Raw genomic sequence first — 20,044 nt, 5'->3', positions numbered from 1 at the left:
TTACATTTTACTTATCCCTGAAATGTTTAAGGTGAACACCAACGGCTCAACTAAAGTACTGTCACCTTCTGACGCGAACAGCGACTTAAAAAAAACATTCGACTACGCATATCCCTGTCCATACGAAAGATCGATTGACAGTTTTCTGCTTGATCGATGTTTGTTTGATCTATTCAAGCCCCTAAGGTTTTTCTATCCAATTTTTTACGTAAGCATAATTCAACTTTAGCTGCGAAAGCGGTTGAAAAACTTCGTTTTTGTGGGCTGTTATAGTTAATCGGTTAAGGATGGTATAAGATGCACATCTGCATCAACGTCTTTTTCTTTTCTTTTTTATTGATTCTAATTAGACTAAACTCATAACTAAAACATAACTTTGAATTCGGGTTTTCAATGGCAATCCTCGTTTGTGTTTAATCTTTTCAAGATGCTTATCAGACCGTGCAGATAGCTTTTTTTAGTTGACCTTCGACTATTGTTTGAGAGCCCGAAACAACTGATATATCGAGCGGGGACAGTGAATATCAAACCAAGAAGAGAATTGAATTGTTCTTGTGCGAACATTCAAGGTAACAGAAAATTTGATTGGTCAGTTTTAAGTAGATTGGTTTATTTTCAACAAAATATTTTCTTTATGCGGGACAAGATCATTCTGTAAAACAAGCGGGGCTTTTTATGCAAGACGGGCGTGGCCATGGGCGCGTTTGTCCTACTATTTCGTCAAGGATTCAAGAACGGACGCACCAAAGGCAAAATGGGCAATGCCATCCGTTGTACACGAATTCGACTTCGAAGGTTTTTGCAGATTAACAAAATTATAAGCTTTCTACATTACACATTGTGTATTGAAGGGAAGCATGATTCATCACGATGAACAGGTATAAAAGACATAAGAAAATGCTTCATCGATACCCACAACTCATTTTGCTCAGCACCAACAAGAAGTCGTCAGAACCATGAAAATCGCGGTAAGTGTGCAAATCTATTCTAATTTAGTTTAATTGGTTCACTCTAACTGTAATTAAATCGTGAAATGCCCATCAACGCAATATTTAAATGATGTGCTAATCTAAATGTCAAAGAAGAGCAACGTAACAGTTAAAAGTGCTAAGCATTATGATCCAATTTCTATAGATCGCATTAGCGTGTTTGTTGGCAGTAGCTGCAGCCTTAGACCAGGCTGAACTAGTTGATCAGATGACCGACTTGGATGCTGCTGAGGGCAAATTCGGTGCGTACGGTGGTTACCGTGGATACAGCGGTTACGGGGGCCGTGGCGGATATGGAGGACACAGCGCCTATGGAGGATATAGTGGACACAGCGGCTATGGAGGATATGGGGGACAGAGCGGACATAAAGCCCGATACGGACGCTCCGTCGAAGAAGATGCCGTTGCAGACTTGAATACAGCTGAAACTCGTAGAACCAGTTCCGGAGCATATCGTACGGCATCCAGTGGAAACTACGGAGGATATTATGGAGCATCAAGCGGAAACTACGGAGTACATTATGGAGCATCAAGCGGAAACTACGGAGGAAATCGTGGAAGAAGCTACGGTACATATCCCAGTGGAAACTACGGTGCATACGGTGGACGCTATTACGGCTAAACACAATCTTCCACGAACATTCAACTTACCATTTCTAAACGACAACTGTCAATCAAAATGTTACCGGCACTGTGGCACTTATATACTCTGCCTTATCGGATGTTTCCGTTATCAACTTTTTTTTTGTGTCAATAAACAAAAAGCAATTTTTAGATCAGTTGTTTATTTCTACTAAAATTTTTGCAAATAGTAATTTAACTTACCTGTGGGAAACAGCTAACGCCATCCTTATAAAAATGAGCCGAAAGCGAGACACATAGCTAACACCTCTCGAGCTAATTCTTTTCCTAATGTTAAACTACATTGCATGTATAATTTGACTCTTAAATGGCTGAAGCATAAGTTTTAAATTGTAACAGGGCGACGTCTCAAAGTCTGTAGATGCGTCACGTTCCGCCTTGAGCAATCGTGCTTGCAAATGTATAATCAGGCAGGTGAAGAACATAAAACTGGCAGAGTAGTTATTAGGTTGATCACACGATATTATCAGTTCATGTACCCGGTAAATTTCTTTATATTGCGCAAGAAAGCAATGCCGAAGAATTGCACAAATAAAACTTTTCGACGTCATAAAATTCTACCTGGACAGATGGTAAATTTATTTTTAAAAACTTCAAATACCACATACATTTGACGACGTTGGTGTTTTGCGTATGGCTTCGTCAGTTGTTTGAAGAGCATATTATATTACGTACTTCTTCTTTTACATCCCTAAAATGTGATTATATAAAACAAGAATAGCACCCTGTAGCTGTTGGCTCGTAAGCATAAGACTGCGCCCTCACCTGGTGTTGGCACCATCTAGCATAAGAATAACGAAAAGCAGTTAGCCAATAGCTGAACCTGTATTGCTCGTTTCCCTTTCGGCATTATTCTTTTTTTGTTTGTTTGTTCTCTTTAACCTTACTACAAACCTGTCGGAGAAGGCGCCGACGATTCATTTAAAAGAACCCAGTTTTGCGCAGCTATTGTTCGATATATGAATTTCGAATACAATTCAGACATTAAGACAGCTGAAAGGGCATTTGGGCGACGTAGATTATTGAAGGACACACTGTTGGTTTTGCTTATCATATCGTAAACTACTTCATTTGGCACACGGTAATGATGAGGTACAAATAAAAGTTTCCTGTTTGATCTGAAGGCTATTGGCATTTTGGTTGCAAGCTGTCACTGGCAATGCCCATAATGGTTGCCACTGTTTCCTGACGAAAATAATAAACCGGAATTTGGCTGAGCCTTGACAGAAGCTGGCGGTTAGGCAGAGAGAACCATATCAGTCAATTAAAAGAACTAAAATACGTCCAGGCGAAGAAAAACAAAAATCCATGAAAAAAATAAGAAATCTCGCTCCATAAAATTAATTAGTCTTTCATGAGAACATTGGTGGTATTTCGAATGACCAGAACCCGGCGATGCATCTTGGCCTTTTTTGAAAAGGGTAGTGCTATTGTCCCTATAATACAATTTCCCGGAACGATGTTTTCATGTTACTTTAGTGCGCTCTGCGGTTCTTCGCTGTTGCGGTTGTGCGCTTACTTTACAGACGTCCTTCCAACCAAGCGATGAACATTACAAATATTTTAAATTTTTCTAATGATTTTTTAGTTCCGAAAAACATACTTCCATATCGCATGTAAATGTTTCTTTGGTTCATTCGTTTTCGTTTTCCTTTTGCTTAGTAATGCTGAGTAACGATGCATCAGCTTTTTGCTTCCTACCTTTAGTAGCCATGCGCAGGCACTGTGAAGAAAAATGAAACAAGATGTTGTTTTTGTTCTATCTTTTGGAAGTGTTACATAACGTGGCATTCGGGTAAAACCCCGAGCAATAAGCATGCAAATACACCGGATAACACGACACGACATGTTTTAAACCAACACTTAAAACTGCTGCAACCAGTTCAAGTTTTATCCTCAAAAACAAAAACAAAAAAAAACAAAAAAACAAAACAAAAAACAAATGAACAAAGCCAAAAATGCAAATGATTACGAACAAACTCGTTCATTTCATCGTGAAACCCGGTACACCTGAGCGTTTAGCCTTGACAGTTTGCCGGTGAAGTCTCTGGTTGATACGATTGAGGTTCCTGAAGTTTCAGCAAGTCATTGGCAAACCAGTTCTTGTCATACGTTGCACTTGTTTTGGATCACTCGCATGTCGAGGGCATTTGCCTTTTGGCGTATTTCTACTGGAAACGAGAATTCTTTTAGCCTCTGGCATCAGACGGGATTCAAGTTCACGCAATGTGTTTGTTTCGTTCAAGAAAAAAGGGAAGAGGGATAGGGAGGTACTCACTGGATGTTCCAGAACACGTGTCCTTCAAGAATTTGTGTATCTTATATAAGTTGTTTGCGCAAACAACGCTTGGTCTAGGAGCACCGTGCGTAAAAGGGCGTGACTAGGTGTAGGTATAAAAGGGGGACGCCGATGACTTGGTAAACATAAACAAATCCATTCGCTTCTACAAGCAACAATAGCAAGCAGCAACGACATGAGAATCGTGGTAAGAGTTTTACTTAATTAGTGTTTTAATATACGTTGATTAGCCATGTGTTTTTGATTTGATGGTATCACATATCTAACAATGTGTTTTGGGCTGTAATTTCTTTGTGTCTGATTGGCTCTTTTACGTTATATTCTTCCATTAGATCGCATTAGCGTGTTTAGTGGCCTTGGTGGCTGCTGCAGAGGAGCTGCAGCAGGTCAAAACGGCTGTTTCAGACCTAGAAACTGCAGAGCATCGCTACAAGGGATACAAAGGCCGCAAAGGCCGTTCCCCCGGAGAAGAGACAGACCTAGAAGCCGCTGAACATCGTAAAAAGGGATACAAGGGGCGTAAAGGCCGCTCTGCTGAAGAAGAAGCAGCTGTCGCAGATCTGGAAACTGCTGAACATCGCCATAAGGGATACAAGGGGCGTAAAGGCCGCTCTCTCGGAGAAGAAGCATCTGTTGCTGATCAGGAAACTGCCGAACATCGCAACAAAGGCTACAAAGGCCGCAAAGGCCGATCCCTAGGAGAAGAAAAACCCTTGGTAGATCTAGAGACTGCTGAACACCGCAATAAAGGCTACAAGGGACGTAAGGGCCGCTCTGTCGTAGAGGAAGCTACTGCTGTAGACCAGGAAACCGCTGAACATCGAAACAAAGGCTACAAGGGACGTAAAGGCCGCTCTGTCGTAGAGGAATCCACTGCTGCAGACCAGGAAACCGCTGAGCATCGCAACAAAGGCTATAAGGGACGCAAGGGCCGCTCCGTCGTAGAGGAAGCCACCGCTGCAGACCAGGAAACCGCTGAACATAGAAACAAAGGCTACAAGGGACGTAAGGGCCGCTCTGTCGTAGAGGAAGCCACTGCTGTAGACCAGGAGACCGCTGAACATCGAAACAAAGGATACAAGGGGCGTAAGGGCCGCTCTGTCGTAGAGGAAGCTGCTGCTGCAGACCAAGAAACCGCTGAGCACCGCAACAAAGGCTACAAGGGACGTAAAGGCCGCTCTGTTGCAGACCTGGAAACTGCTGAACATCGCAACAAGGGATACAAGGGACGTAAAGGCCGCTCAGCCGTAGAAGAACCAGTTGCTGTAGATCAGCAAACTGCTGAACATCGCAACAAAGGATATAAGGGACGCAAAGGCAGGTCCATCCAAGAAGCGGATCTGGAGGCAGCTGAAAAGAAACGCAAGGTTTATCGCGGTGGATACGGTGGATATCAAGGAGGATATAGCGGCTACGCTGGTGGACATGGAGGCTATAGAGGATCCTACTACGGCTAACAAACATGTTAAAATTTTTTTGTAATAATCTTCGACTCGTATTAGTGTATAGTCTGAGTGTGTATGAAACAATATAATTTTTTGCCTGTTTTAACTAAAAAAAAAAGCCATGTCACGGACGAATTATTTTCGGAAGTAGGATCGAAACAAAGTAGAAACTGGTGATAGGAAAATATAGCTCTAAAAAAAAGGAAAATTTATGCTAGGGAACACCATTTGACATTTTATAGAGAACCCACTGTTCTCTGGTTTGTCGTTTATCTCGAGATCGTTTTCGACGATAAATGCTTGCGCGTCAGCAGAGCGTTAATTCCATTTATTACAAAAACGGCTGTTTTGAGGAGAAAATAAGTACTTTTCCTGAAATCAACGTTTTATCTTAGGTTACCTTAAATCAAATTTAATGCCAAAATTACAACCCTGAATTTTTGCCATACTCAAAATTTGCTATAAAATACATGAATTTGATTCTAAATGGAACGAAAATCACAAATGTGTCGTTCTTTTGTTCATTAGATCAACCGTTTTTGAAATACAACGAATATTTGTGCTGCATCGCGCTAGCGCTGTAGCGTGCTGGCGTTGTGATAATTATTCGGTGTCTTTCAAAAATGATTGATTCGACGCAAAAACAAACCACTTTATCGAAATAAGCGTTTAATTTTGCTTGTACCTTGTGATTTTTATGGGATTATAAGAGTTTTCATTTTATGCAGATTTTGGTAAGAGTGGGAAGGCTTCTCACTTTTTCATTTTTGGTCAAAATTTAGATTTGGTTGAAAATACATGATTCCGATTCAAAATTGAACGATAATCACAAAAATGAAGTTTATTTTTACGTTGGGCTTATAGCTTTAGAAAGAAAAACGAAAAAAACGAGAGAAAAATTAAGCCCGACAAAAAAAATAAGCCCGACTTTTTCGCTCATTTCATTTTTTTTTTTCAAAACCTCTAGATATAGCTATAAAAATACATGAATTTGATTCCAAATAAAACCAGAATCAATGAGCTTTCGGTGTAATCACGTTTGACTTTAAATAACTCAAACTAGGAAAGCCAGGTGAGTGGTGCTCTAATTACGGAAAGGTGGGGATGTCATAACATGATAATGCGGTTTTGGCTTGGTATATTCGTAATTTTTCAATGAATAAGTTGAATCACAGTTTGTGGAATATTGCGGTATAACAAAAGATAAAGCGAAGGGATGCATTAACAGGTAACATGCATATCAGTACAAAACAAGTGCGGACTTCAAAACAAAAGACGAAATAAGTTATGTGGTTTAGGATGAGATGTCGTCTTTGGAAGTGAGAGTTATTAACATTCTTTTAATGTCTAGTAACTCTGATTGGATGGAACGCTTCAAAACGGTTTTGGTTGTCTTGTTGGTCTTACGCGACAACGATCTGCCCAGCCTACTGTAAGGCCCATCTCGATGATCTGAAATGCCATCCGGATCGCCCTTGTGACTTTTGGGATAATCCAGTTCAGAAACAGAAGAATCAGAATCCTCTTGTTGATCAGCCGAATCTGGAGGCTCCTGATTGACACCGGCATCTCCGCTCAGTTCAACTGTTTCAGAAGAGCCGGAATCCGGCGGAGCTGTCGCCGATGAAGGTCCAATCAGACCCCGTTCTAAGCTTTCGATTCGTTGCCGGAGAGTTCCGATAGAAGCTACACACTCGTGTAAAAGATTGTAAGTATCGCTTATGGTCATACTTTCCACTGGTACACGACCTTCTTGAACTATGGCCACAGCTCGTTCCACTGTTGTTGATGGTAAGACGACGACTTTCATTTTCCGTCCGGCAGGGCTGAATGTGAAAACAGGTTCCAAGTTGATCCACATGTTTAATCGCTGGATGATCCCAGAGCAGAAGAGAAGCCAACGTAAAAATCGATTGCTAGCTATGTCCTCCAGATAGACGATGAATTCGGCCTGTTTACGCAACCTCTTGATGCTGCCTTCTTTCTGAAGCCCTTGAATATCGTTGACGGCCAAGCCAATAAGCAAGTTCATCAGGATAAGTGAAACTAGTACGAGGAAAAAGAAGTAGATGACATGCGCCGTTCCTTCTAGACTGACGTTGCCTGCAGTCATGTAACTAAGAAAATAAAAAACAACGTCAGTTAACTAACCAGAGAACAAGAATTATTTTAGATCGTTAGTACTTACTCGTCATAAGAAGTATCACCAATCATCATAGCAAACGTGCGCAACAGTGACGTCCCCGGTGAGCTGAACGTTTCGTGTCGATCTTTGAAAACAAGATGGAAACTAAACGAGAAGCCAGCGAGGAAAAAGAAAAAGACGAAGATGAATTTGACCAGGTGCTGTGCCACCGCGTAGAACATGAGTGCATAAACCCCAAACGTTGGCAATCTAAATGATTCAAGATAATAATTTGTTTTGTTCATTCTTTATGCTATAAATTCAATTTACCGTCCGAGGAGAAGAGTGACCTCAGACCAGCCTAGAAGAACAGCCACAGCTGACACATGATGAACCCAGCTTGGCCAAGGAGGGGCAGAGAAGATGACGATGGTTGACGTCACAAGAGCTCCCAGTTTTATCCAAGACTCTGGTTCGCGGAAATACTGATAATGTAGTGACGTAAACTGAATTGCCTCCTGCACGATGATGATTAGTATAATGATGTTCAAGGATAATTGCAATTGCAGCACTGTTTCTGGTTCCGAAGCGATTGGACTTGTAACTAAAGGTTCCGTTGTTGTTTCGCTGATATTCAATTCCGGAGAAATTGTTGTGACTTGAGGTTCAACTGGCGGTACAGGGTCATTCCAAACGCTCGATAGAACGTAGGCGGTTACCCCCGATACCAGAATCAAATACAAAAGAATGTTTGAAAAGAAGAGAAATCGGATCTTGCGCCATTTCAAATATAGGAAGGACTCGATGACCGGATGTTGAAGCAAATCAGCCGTACGCCTCTGACGTCTGTCATCCATGATATCCTCGATAACGCCCATTTGCTGGAATTTGTGCTTCGTCAGCAACACTGAATAATCGAACTTGATACGACAGGCCACTTCGCTCGGATCGATTCCGTTAGAGATGATGGATTCATCCAGCCTTTTGCTCAAAATTTTCGCCCCATTCGGCAATTGGAGAATGAGCGTGGCCGCACTCAAGCCCGTTTTGGTTTTGGCACCCAGGTCGGCGCCAGCTTTCAGCAAAAGTTGAATACATTCGGCCGAGCCACGGTAAGCTGCTTTATGAAGCGGCATACGACCTCTAGAATCGGCCAAATTGACGGCATCTCTAGCGCCCGGCTGGGATAATAAATATTTGAGAGTAGACGCTTGTCCTTTGAGTGCGCAAGAGTGAAACGGAGTGCCACCTTCGCTGTCCTGTGCGGTCAGATCGGCACCGGATGCCAGCAGTAATTTGGTCGACTCCAACCGGCCAAGCGTTACGGCTTGGTGCAAGGGAGTAACGCCCGTGTTCGGGTCTTTGACATTCACTTTGGCTCCTCCTCTGATTAGAATTTCAACACTTTCGGAATACCTGTAGCCAATTGTATTAAGTATACTAAAGAAGCATTTTTCGAATGGAATTTTAAATTAAATACCCTGAAACACGACGATGTCCCTTGATGAGGTAACCTCCTCCTAAGAGTAGCAATGCAGTAGCACCTGTTTTATCGGATAGGTTGGGATCGGCTTGATAATCCAATAGGGCCTGGATGCAGCCAGCTGCTCCTCGCTGAGCTGCGTAATGAAGTGGTGTCCGTCCTCTGGCTTCGCCAATATCCACCTGTTATTATTCAATGAGTGACGACATGAACAAAGGACTTGAGGTTTGATATTCTTTACCTGAGCTCCACCATGAATCAATTGTCGCAACGCTTCCAGATGACCTCCGACAGCCGCCCGATGGAGTGGGGTTTCCTGTCCTCCTCCATTCTCTCTTGCGTAATCCTGTACGTTTACGTCAGCTCCAGCAACGATCAGCTGCTGGACCAGATCCTCACAACCAATGCCAGCAGCTAGGTGAAGTGGTGTTATGCCCCTCGAATCGGCCGCTTTTACGTCAGCGCCGTGTTTCAAAAGAACTTGTACAGCCTCAGGCGCTCCAACCGTCTAAGAAATCAAATATGAATAATCAATAACGTATTATGCAAGACTCGAAACAACAAAAATTACGAAATGTCTAACCGCTAAATGAAGCGCTGTGATTTTGTTGGGTCCGTATTGACCGTTGGGGTCCGCTCCGTTTTTTAGGCAAAATTCGATTCCACCCTGTTTAAAATAATATTACGTAGCATTAGAAGAAAAAGCACAATCAAATAATATTGTTATTCTTGTTTTATTTTTCTTACTGTGTCTCTGTCTTCAATGGCCATCATCAGACGTTGGTTAACAGTGGTGCAATACATTCCACTAGCCGTTTCAGTTTCTTCGATAATTCCATTGTCTTCGCGAATAAAGCCCAAGAGTTTTAAATCACCTTCGTTTAAACTGGACGAGGGAAATTGTTCAATGGGATCAATGAAAAGTTATTTTTACGAAACCTGTTTTTTATTTCTTTTTGTTTACGTACCTGTACTTGCTGTACACCGACCCCCGTGGGTTGTTGACATCGTGATAGTGAGTTTCGGATTCAGATAACTTTGTAAAAAAAAAAAAAAAAGAAAATTAATTACCATAGGGTAAAAATTACAAACTATGTGTATAAATACATTGTCGTCATCTATTCCAAGTTCCTCATCTCCGTTTTCTTTAGCGAGTCGGCGCCAGGGCAACAGGTGCATATATTCCATGCGTATGTGGTTGTTCATGTTGACGGCCTGGCGATCACGAACATTCAAACGTCAGCCACTCAAAACACAGACTGTCGCCTTTAGTACGCTAAATGCTGAAGCACGAATTCACGCAAAGAGTCGGAGAAAAATGTAGGGGAACGAGGAGATAAAACGTGACTCTTATCACTTTGTCTGAGCTGTTACACCACGAGTATACCTACCGACTACGCACACAGTGTCGAACTATCGAATGAGGCTATTTAGTCGTAAATCAAGTACGTTGGAAGTAGACTGTAATCCTACTCGGTGCTAGTTAAAACCACTATCACAGGCTTGCGGTGGATACAAAAAAAAAATACATTCGGTGCCAATGAAACTGATGCGGTGTAGTTATCGCGAATGGCGAGGTCTGACTGAAATTTGTGTTCGTTTGCCTTGAACTGAAGTGGATGTATCCGAACCCAGAGGCAAGTATACACGTTCGTGTGTTAGAGCTTTGTGCGTGTGTGTGCGTGAGTGTGTGTAGAATACATAAATACATGGCCTCGAGCTAATGCTGTCACAAGTAAGCCGCGGGCAAAAGAGACTTGGCTCACGAACCTATGACGTCATCGTTACGGATGGCGAGAATGCATTCAAAAAATTGAGCAAGCCGGACAGGGACCATTAATGCTAACGAAAAAAATACGGATGTACTGTGGTTTGCCAACACTTCCACTAAGATTCTTTATATCTGCGTTTTAGCGTGCAGTTTCAAGAATCACGAAAGAATTTTGTTTTGTTGTTGCTCTTGTAAACGTTATTTTTTTTTTTCTCAGCAATGTTTAATGGAGTTCTACATCTATTCTGTTTACGCTTCAACATCTGTGGGAATCTTTCGCTGCGTGTCGTGTGAGCATCGGCTGAATGTCGGGACGTTTTTGTCTGATTAATCTCATGTGATATCCCCAGCTGATGAATAAATAAGGCCTTATAAAGGTGTCTTAATATTTAATGCCGTGTAGGGTGAGAAATTGAACGTCACTCGAATGGGTTGTCAAGTAGGTCAGTGGAACGGAAATCCATTCGTTCATAGTTGCAGCTGTCAAAGGTCCCGGGCCTTCACGTCAATGGTAATACTACCTTCAGTTATTTCGTTATTGGGGCAACGGGATTCTCTTAGTTGCAGTATGCGGAGCTGATCCTCATTCGTGTCTAATATGTCCTTACTAGGAAAACAGAAGAAAAAAGGAAGTAGCATAATAAGTTCGTGAGATATATTTTATAGTAATTGATAACACACAACGACAACACTTGAATAAGCGGATGCACGAATATTAGTACTCTACTTTGGCAAATTTAGTCTATCCTGTTTAACAACTAGATGGGGGTATTTTAATCATGTGGCAAGATGAAACGGTTGCTTAATTTCATGACAGCTAAAACGTAAATGTTGGGTTGATCTGCCCTTGATGCGTTGTAGTGAGCTCAAATTCTTCTGCTGACAGGGTAACTGCTGACGAGTTGCTACTTAATTGGCAGTTGCAATTGTCGTCCACTGATTTCTCCTCTAAAATGCTTGAATTTTGACGCACTGACGGTGAGGCACAGGACTCGTCAGGGGTGTCAAAACAATGCAAGACATCCCATTTCATTGGAAGGTAATTTTTTTTGAATATCCAAGATGCCAATAGTGATACGAACATGTGCGATACAAGCGCTATGATCATGCACAACGTCCGGAATGGAAATAACTGGCCCAACTCGGGGTCGTAATAAGGATAAGCCAGGATTACAGGTAATCCAAGAAGAGGTTCGCCTCCTAAAGTATTGAAAACAAAATCGGTTGAATCAAACAAACGAATGTATGCCTATCATCAACCAAGCAGATTAAAATGTGAATCAAATTACCTAATATCCGGAAGATAAATCCTGTCACCATGCTGACGATAGATCCATAAGAATTGCAATGTTTCTTCCAATGGATAACCAACAAAAGTTGTGGAAACAACAGGACATAAACCAAATCAGCACTCAGCACGCTGTAAATTTTCAGGTAGAATGATTTAACATGTTTTTTAAATAATTTACTTCCAGTAACATACAACAATCCGTAGATAGAGTTGACGGTCAGAGCCACTAAAGAAGCCAAAGCAGCCACAACGACAATTGCCACCCAAATAACGCGGACAACGTGACGCTCGGACACCTGGTGCATTTTAAATTATTAAATGATGAAGAGGGAAAATGTGTAGATCGGTATCTAGCAGATGCTTACCAAAGGGAAAAAAATAGCTTGGTAAATATTACGTGCAAACATGGAACTAGACGAAAGCATAGAAGAATCGGCAGAAGACATGGCCGCAGCAGAAACCGCTCCGAGACCAATATATGAAACCCACTGGAATTCGAAATGAATTTACATGTCTGGTAATTCGAGAATAACGAAATCAGAAATATTCAAATATCTTTACGGCAGGTGTGAGATACTGCAAAACCAAGGGCAATATAATTTTTCCATTCTCCTCAGCAGTGACGTTTATGCTTCCGTTCGTCGCAACACTCCAATCTAAATGTTAATAGTTAAAAAAAAAAATGGTTGAACGAAGAAGTTCTTATGAAAATCGAAGACGGGAGAGGCATATTTTTCAATAGAAAATCCCGTTTCCCGAAATCGGATAATGGATGTCGTAACTTTCGACGTAAAACGGAAGTTTCCCGTCTTCTATTTGATCGTCACCCTAGATTTTGTTGCGTCAAACAACAAAGGCTCAAGGTCGGCTAATTCGTTGGGGGTAATGTGACGTCATAAAAAGAGATACGAATGCCTATGTAAGGTTATCATTTTATTGTTACAAACCTGTTGCAGTAGCGACAGCTCCGAGCAAAATTGGTGGAGCTGCCATTAGAATAGATCCTAGTCCAGCAACGTAAGACATGGTCTGCGCTTGTTTGGGTGTTCTGAACGCCAACACTCGTTGAAAATACACCTAATTTGCGTTGTTGCACACGAATGAAAATAGAAATACGATAGTCTAGCGATCAAAGATACCTGCCAGGGAATCCCTCCCATGATGAGTAAAAGGTAATTTTCGGTGTACACTCCAATGTTGTGTGTTTCGATGGTGCCGCCCCAGGTGTCCGAACTTGTGCTATTCATGTCAACGGCAGGATTGTTCCACGCAAAGGGAACGCATAGGATCTTAATGATTGAAATGTCTATACTTTGATGACTTGATTAGGTATTAAGTGCATCGTTGTTCTAAAATCAATTTACCAATCCAAAGGCGACGCAAAAGAGTTGGACGACGTCGGTGTAGGCGACGCTGTAAAGACCTCCGAACAGAGTGTACAGCATTGCAACTGAAGCGCTCACCAGCACGGCAATAGTGTTATCCAATCCGAGGATGACGCTCAACGTGGAGCCGAGAGAAGCTAAGATAGCCGACGACCATAAAATTTCACCGCATAGCGCAGGTAAGTAAAGGACGCCTCCAATTTTCGCTCCGTACTTTTCTTGGAATGGATCCAGCATCGTATGGTAGCCAGCGCTACGCATCGGACCAGCAAAAAACAGTCCACCTAGTTTTCGCGAAGAATAATGAAGATTCACAATCATTTCATTACATTTATCGAAGCGAACCCAAGAAAAGAGCCACTGCGTAGCCAAACGGCGCTTGACACCAAACGACGCCACTAGTAAACACCACTTCGGCCGACCCCATGATGTAACCTCCATCCACCCATGTAGCTATAGAGTTGTTTTTTTTAATTCGATAACCATTAGAAAAGAATCTTGAAATTTAAATAGTACATCGTGAAATGATTTTACCTGTCATGGTCATGATGCCAACAAACACACCCATGTTTCTGCCAGCCAGCATCACACTCTCCGTGCCCGTCTCCTTGTTGCTTTTCTTGCCATGTTTCCAGCCAGCCCATATACCTACGGCCAAGATGACCAGGTAAAACACGATAATGGAAACGAGTCCACCCACGTTGATAGCCATTACCACCTTACAAGCGAAATATTCTTTCACCAGATTTTGGCTAAAACGTCTTGATCGTGTACGGCAGAAAGCTGACCAGGATGGAGGTTATGCGTTATTTGATCCACGTCTATTCAACTGAGAACGAAACCAAAACTAGACTTTCATTTTCATTAGAGTTTGACTTTCACCTTCAAACACGTGTGCCCTCGGCATACACGAAAGTTCGAAAACCTCGCCCACATCGAGCTGACCTAGTTATCCGATGTCAGACACATTAAGTCAGTTATTTAAACAATACCTTTATTCGGCGCCTTCTATTCAACGTTTTCCAGCATTCGGAGCGCACAAAAAAACTTAATAAACAAAACAAACAGAACAAAAATGATTGCCCGCGTTCCGCCGTAATATCGGGAGGTTTGGAAATTCGGAACTAAAGCGACTGGTGTTGGTCTGTCATGTTTTTATAGGCATTCCCGAAGTAATACTGTCGTAAATGAATTTCAAGTTCACCGAGTCTTAATCTTATAGGATTGCCGCTGGTTTAAAACCTGTGATATTACGAGCCTAATCTAACGAAAACGTACCGAGGTCACCAAGGAGAATGATACCGGACACAGTCTTTTTTGTTTGGAAAGGTCCATAATAACTTTTGGTTTAAATGAGATTTTATAGATGTTTCAATTGAAAGGCATTATAAGAAAGAATACACACGGATCCACGCAGGCTTATTTTGCATTGTTTACTATATTTGTTTCTCCCTTCTTGTATGTAAATGAAATAATACAGATGTTATGTACACATAAAGAGAAAGTAATTTGGACTGTTTACAAAGCGCCGGCAGCCTTCAAATCAGCGAGGAGCTTGACGACATGTTCGGGCATCGGGGGAGGAGTGGGCAAGTGGTCACCGGTAGCCTGGAAACCTTTCTCATCAGCAACCCAGTTGACGGTGATGACGACGCCATCGGGGGAGGTGTAGGAATAAGATCCCTTGGAAACAGTGCCGATATCCTCTGGTTTAGGTCCAACTTGCTTCTGGCTTCCACTTTCCTGAACCTTAGTTCCGTCAGCGCTTTCAAAACTAAACATTTTGAAAAGTTGCCAATGAACAAGCTCTAAATACTTAAAGAATAACAACAATTTGCATCGTAACATCTTTAACTTACTCAAAAGAATAGCTTCCATCCTCTTTCATCTCAATGTTGGACGAGACGATAGCGATTGGTTCATCCAATTTTGCAGCTAAGGCAACGGAGAACAAGGCGGCAACGATGATCTAAATTTCGAAAGAAATCGTTTTAGGTTTAACGACTGAAGATTAAGAAGATAAAAAAAAGAAACAAGTTACATACGAATTTCATTTTTGTTTGAAGAAGATTCTGCTGTTCTGCTCTGCTGGAAACAGTTGAAGAGTAGTGATGATAATCTCAAGACGTTGGCCACCTTTTATATGCGGATGCAGACAGATGAAAGTGATGTTACGAGGATGACCTATTGTAGATACCGTTCTCTTCTTCTGCTCGAGGCGATGTGCAAATGAGGGTGAAAGGAGAAATCAGTTGGCAGGAACTTTATGATTCGTTCTATAATAACCAATCCTATTTAAGGTAGGAGTAGACAGGTTTCGCAAGAAATCTTTCTCGGACCTCAGGGTCATTTTATTCTTTCTTTACTATAGAACTGTATTCGTAAATTGTAGCTTCCTAATCAGGCATGTGAGTGATAATATTCCACACGCGAAGTTATTATCCAAGGTTCTACGAAAGGTCTGGCTCTTTTTCAAACTGTGTCATAGTGTGAATGTTGGCAGAGCTCGAAAAGAGGCTCAAGTCTCGCAACGTTCCCTGTAAGGTAATGTATATGCCTCCTATGCGGATGCATTAAGTTTTTGGTATTACATTAAACCGAACGCAGGTTGCGCTAATATTTAAAGTAAAGGACATCAGACGTAGGGGAGACAAAGCAAAATGAATGCATTTTTATTGAGGCGACATAATCACGTTTCAGCATGTGACATTGTTGGCACGCGCTATGTTATCGGCTTACGGGCAGGTAAACGGATCTCCTGATGCGGTAGCACCTCCTGGTAGCACGCACCCGTAGCTGGATAGACTAGTGTATGCCAATGCCGCAATGGCAAAATATATCCTTCGGTGGTTGTAGCAATTTTTTATGATTTGATATCAAGCTTAAGCAGGGAATTTAATTAATCCTTTTAATCTATGCATGATGCGATACTGCATCCGCGCTTAGTTCCAGACTAGAGTGTATTTGAGGCTGATAATAATAGCCGTACGTTACACATACATGTAGGCTACATTATGCACTGGGATTTATTCAAGACAGTCTGCCTTCGCTGTCTAACCCACACATAACTGCAAAGAAACACGCGTCAGTCCGAATCTCCTTATATTAATGTAGAAAAGATATAGGTAGATGTTCTGTCATCTATATTGCTTGCATAAGCTTATGGCAGAAGCGTGAAAAAAATTGATGAGATGTAACTACACGTTTTGCTTACACATGGTATATTTACAATTTGCACAAAGTCATGAAACCAGCATAGTATAACCATGGTGCACATAAGTAAAATAAACTCTTGAAATCTTAAACTCTGGACATGGACAAAAATATTTGCCATAAAAATCTTTGAAACGATTCAAATTTGATTAGTTGGGGTATTTAACCATAACTAATTGCTGGGGGCTCGTAGCTGGGCTGTGACACCGACAGACCGTAAGCTGATGATGGGTATGCCGGCTCTTGATAAGCCGGTGGCTGATAGGCCGGTACTTCGTAGGATTGACCTGGGGAACCAGCAGGTCCAGGTGGTCCTGGAGGACCTTGATATCCTGGCGTGCCTGGCTTTCCTTGAGGACCAACAGGGCCAACGGGGCCCAGAGGTCCAACTGGACCGGGACCGCCAGGGTAGCCCGGAGTGCCTGGTTTACCTTGAGGGCCCCCTGGGCCTGGTTTACCTACTGGACCAACTGGGCCTGGGCGGCCAGTGTAACCAGGTGCGCCGGTTTTACCTTCAGGTCCAACTGGGCCAGGACCGCCGGGGTAGCCAGGAGTTCCAGCCGGGCCGGGGTAACCGTCTTTGCCTGGCTTGCCTGGAAGGCCTGGTGCACCTATAGGTAAAACATATACGAAACTGATTAGCATGGCCGTAATGGAACAATAAAACAAGGCGTTTGAAATGAAAGTGGAGGACAAAGAAATGTACCTGTGTATCCTGGAGCACCGGGAAGACCGTCTTTTCCGGGATAACCAGGTCCACCTGGAAGACCATCTTTACCAGGAGCACCATTGTAGCCAGGTGGGCCAGCAGGTCCCAGAGGTCCAGGCGGGCCAGGTATCTTGCTGGGTGCACCGGGATATCCATCCTTGCCAGGGGCTCCAGAGAAGCCAGGGGTTCCAGCTTCACCCTTAGGTCCGGGTCCGCCTGGATAGCCATTTGTGCCGGGTTTGCCAGGTGGTCCTTGGAGTCCAGCAGGGCCGGGAGGTCCAACGGGGCCGGGACCGCCATTGTAACCTGGAGCTCCGTCTTTGCCAGGGTATCCAGGTGCTCCGGGAGGTCCAGGGATTTTGGATGGGATAGTGTAGCCTGGTGGACCTGTTTCACCTTTAGGTCCTGCCGGTCCGGGAGCTCCCGAGTAACCGTCTTTACCAGGAAGACCAGGGCCGCCTGGGAGACCTGGAGCGCCGTTATAACCAGGAGATCCCTTTTCACCGTTGTAGCCTGGTTTGCCTGGTGATCCTGGAGCTCCATTATAGCCCGGTGTTCCCTTAGGTCCAGGATATCCCGGTGCACCTGGTTTACCGGGAGGGCCTGGTTGTCCGGGTTTGCCAGCGTAACCAGGGGTTCCTGGGGCACCTGCATCACCTTTGTATCCTGGAGGGCCGGGAGGACCAGGTGGTCCGGGTGGTCCAGGAATGACTTGGGGTTGGGCATAGGAATTACCACCATAGCCTCCATAGCCACCACCTCCACCACCGCCAGAAGAGCCAGGAGCTCCTGGTGGTCCCGGTGGGCCAGGAGGACCTTTCAGCCAAGGAAGGTACTCATAGAAATTTTCCCACTGTTTCTGAATGTCGTACGTGGCTGAAGAGCCATACGGGTTAAGAGTGGCCCATTGTTCCTTAGTAATTGGAACCGTTTGACCTGCTTGTGCAGGTTGGCCGTATTGGGGAATTGCCAATACGGACGCCACCATGAGTGGGACAAATGCCTGCGTATTGAAATTTTAGAAAGCAAATCATGCGTCATTCTAGGTCACATCTCATTTGCAAAATAGGAAGTGCCTTACCAAAATCCTCATGGCTCTGATTGCTAATTCCCTGTTGGGTTCGTTGCGTGCAATATCAACTATAGATCTACCGAAGAAGGATCCATTAGCATACACGTCAACTATGTTTAGTGAATAAAGTTGTTTAAATGTATACGTGTGACAAGCTTTTGTTTGATAAAACGTTTTGAACGGAATTCAGCAGGACAAAATGAACGGACGTTAACGATAAGTAGTAAATTATACGGACGCCTATAACGCAGCGTGAAGCAGAAACGTTCAAGGCGAGTTATTGGCTGTTGTTATTTTTGAAATAATGCGAAATCCTTTGGAGGCCCTACATCAAATGCTTTCGGATGAATGAATTTACCTTTTCTTGGAGTAGCTCTTTCTTCAACTGTTGTCCGCTCAACACTGCCTTTGGAGAAGAAATCGTTGTCTTTAAATACCCGACTCGGCCGCGTCACTCTAGCAATAGAAACAGGTTAGAAAAGATGGGTGGGATCGTATTTTTAGAGATCGCAAATGGAGGACTGTATCATATACGAAGTAGCCTATTTACCGTGCGGTCAGTGCCCAATATACAATAAGTCTGGCTGTCTACTTCTTTCCATCGGGCCAGATGGATAGGCGGAAATCTCTCTTCACCTATACCCAAATATTCGACGTAAAAGGGAAATTTTTTTTTACCTCGGGGAAAGAAAAAGAGAAAGAAACGCACTGCGGTATGCATTTATTTTCATCTTTCGAGGTAGAACGGAAGATAGAAAACATCAAGACCACACTCGTGTTGTGGTACGCGTGTTTACAGCAATTCGAGTCATACTATATTTCAAAGCCAAACTTGAGGTATTTCTAAAATTAATATGTAGAGAATAGTTTTAAAAAAAGTGGGGTTATCTGGTGAAAGTTTGTAAGCTATGTACGGAGCGGCCATCACCGTTGGGGTATCAAACACGAACATGCCGTGAGACGTTACAGCCGGCTGCAAAAAAAAAAAAAAAAATTCATGCATTCCAGTTTGCTTGCCAAGTAGTTTTAATTGAATCCCGGATGTACCCAAGAGGCGAAGAAACTGCGTTTTACATTCTCATGTGTTAATTGTGAAAGTATGCCGGTAGATTGTTCATTAGGGTATTTTGGGTACCAATAAAGAAACGGCAAAAGTTGGAATCATTTTCTTTTTATGTTATTCAGTGAAACTTGCGCTAAGTAATTTCATGCGGAAAGTTGAAAAGCAAAAACTGTTGGCTCTTACAAACTCGATTTCTATATGTGCTAATCGTCGTCTCCCAACTTGAAAAACGATACAACATTTGTTCCCTCACTTGAAGCGCTAAAAAACCAACCACTTTAACAAACGTTCTGTATGGCACGTTTATGCATGTTTTTGCTACATTCATTCAACAAAACGCAACCGAAGAGGAGAGTCTCACTTGGTGCCGAAATGATTGTATGTCACAGTTTTTCCAAGAATTCAAATGAATCCGTCCCAATTGCGTATTTTAGAAAAGGAGAAAGGAAACGCGGAAGTTGAAAGCCAACGACAGAGGCGCAAGGGGAGAAGGTATGATGCAAAAGTTCAAGTTTATATGTTTCTCGTAGTTGTTAATTGCGAATGACAGCGTCATA

At 42.8% G+C, this 20,044-nt stretch overlaps 6 protein-coding genes across 7 annotated transcripts; 2 read left to right on the top strand and 4 right to left on the bottom strand.

Annotated features, from left to right (window-relative positions):
- The first annotated feature begins 838 nt into the window (after window positions 1–838).
- LOC130691298 (keratin-associated protein 19-2-like) lies at window positions 839–1,763 on the top strand. Its single transcript, XM_057514224.2, has 2 exons — window positions 839–968; window positions 1,135–1,763. Exons 1-2 carry the CDS (start codon window positions 957–959, stop codon window positions 1,609–1,611), a joined length of 489 nt encoding a protein of 162 aa, XP_057370207.1. The 5' UTR covers window positions 839–956; the 3' UTR covers window positions 1,612–1,763.
- Window positions 1,764–4,024: 2,261 nt separating this feature from the next.
- LOC132088281 (ABC transporter F family member 4-like) lies at window positions 4,025–5,407 on the top strand. Of its 2 annotated transcripts, XM_059496833.1 has the most exons (3): window positions 4,091–4,117; window positions 4,263–4,337; window positions 4,410–5,407. In XM_059496833.1, the coding sequence occupies exons 1-3, from the start codon at window positions 4,106–4,108 to the stop codon at window positions 5,385–5,387; spliced, it is 1,065 nt and encodes a 354-aa protein (XP_059352816.1). In that variant the 5' UTR covers window positions 4,091–4,105; the 3' UTR covers window positions 5,388–5,407. The 2 variants fall into 2 exon arrangements, with proteins under 2 accessions (XP_059352814.1, XP_059352816.1); XM_059496831.1 differs by having other exon boundaries at window positions 4,025–4,117; window positions 4,263–5,407.
- Window positions 5,408–6,468: 1,061 nt separating this feature from the next.
- On the bottom strand, window positions 6,469–10,622 carry LOC130691058 (transient receptor potential channel pyrexia-like). Its single transcript, XM_057513962.2, has 9 exons — window positions 10,091–10,622; window positions 9,952–10,019; window positions 9,731–9,869; window positions 9,567–9,650; window positions 9,225–9,491; window positions 8,981–9,165; window positions 7,831–8,916; window positions 7,564–7,770; window positions 6,469–7,492 (listed from the first exon to the last, which is right to left on the bottom strand). Exons 1-9 carry the CDS (start codon window positions 10,187–10,189, stop codon window positions 6,670–6,672), a joined length of 2,958 nt encoding a protein of 985 aa, XP_057369945.2. The 5' UTR covers window positions 10,190–10,622; the 3' UTR covers window positions 6,469–6,669.
- Window positions 10,623–11,404: 782 nt separating this feature from the next.
- On the bottom strand, window positions 11,405–14,258 carry LOC130691257 (high-affinity choline transporter 1-like). The gene is made up of 10 exons (XM_057514172.2): window positions 13,965–14,258; window positions 13,776–13,883; window positions 13,410–13,714; window positions 13,185–13,334; window positions 12,993–13,122; window positions 12,607–12,701; window positions 12,411–12,533; window positions 12,238–12,341; window positions 12,044–12,174; window positions 11,405–11,954 (listed from the first exon to the last, which is right to left on the bottom strand). The coding sequence occupies exons 1-10, from the start codon at window positions 14,140–14,142 to the stop codon at window positions 11,572–11,574; spliced, it is 1,707 nt and encodes a 568-aa protein (XP_057370155.1). The 5' UTR covers window positions 14,143–14,258; the 3' UTR covers window positions 11,405–11,571.
- Window positions 14,259–14,849: 591 nt separating this feature from the next.
- Window positions 14,850–15,583, bottom strand: LOC130691303 (larval cuticle protein LCP-22-like). Its single transcript, XM_057514230.1, has 3 exons — window positions 15,476–15,583; window positions 15,290–15,399; window positions 14,850–15,204 (listed from the first exon to the last, which is right to left on the bottom strand). The coding sequence occupies exons 1-3, from the start codon at window positions 15,482–15,484 to the stop codon at window positions 14,949–14,951; spliced, it is 375 nt and encodes a 124-aa protein (XP_057370213.1). The 5' UTR covers window positions 15,485–15,583; the 3' UTR covers window positions 14,850–14,948.
- Window positions 15,584–16,687: 1,104 nt separating this feature from the next.
- On the bottom strand, window positions 16,688–18,854 carry LOC130691264 (collagen alpha-1(X) chain-like). The gene is made up of 4 exons (XM_057514181.2): window positions 18,783–18,854; window positions 18,434–18,500; window positions 17,350–18,355; window positions 16,688–17,254 (listed from the first exon to the last, which is right to left on the bottom strand). Exons 2-4 carry the CDS (start codon window positions 18,443–18,445, stop codon window positions 16,806–16,808), a joined length of 1,467 nt encoding a protein of 488 aa, XP_057370164.1. The 5' UTR covers window positions 18,446–18,500; window positions 18,783–18,854; the 3' UTR covers window positions 16,688–16,805.
- Between the last annotated feature and the right edge of the window lie 1,190 nt (window positions 18,855–20,044).

This window comes from Daphnia carinata, chromosome 1 (genome assembly GCF_022539665.2).
Source record: "Daphnia carinata strain CSIRO-1 chromosome 1, CSIRO_AGI_Dcar_HiC_V3, whole genome shotgun sequence".
NCBI lineage: Eukaryota > Metazoa > Arthropoda > Branchiopoda > Diplostraca > Daphniidae > Daphnia > Daphnia carinata.
This window is presented reverse-complemented; position numbering and strand designations above follow the sequence as displayed.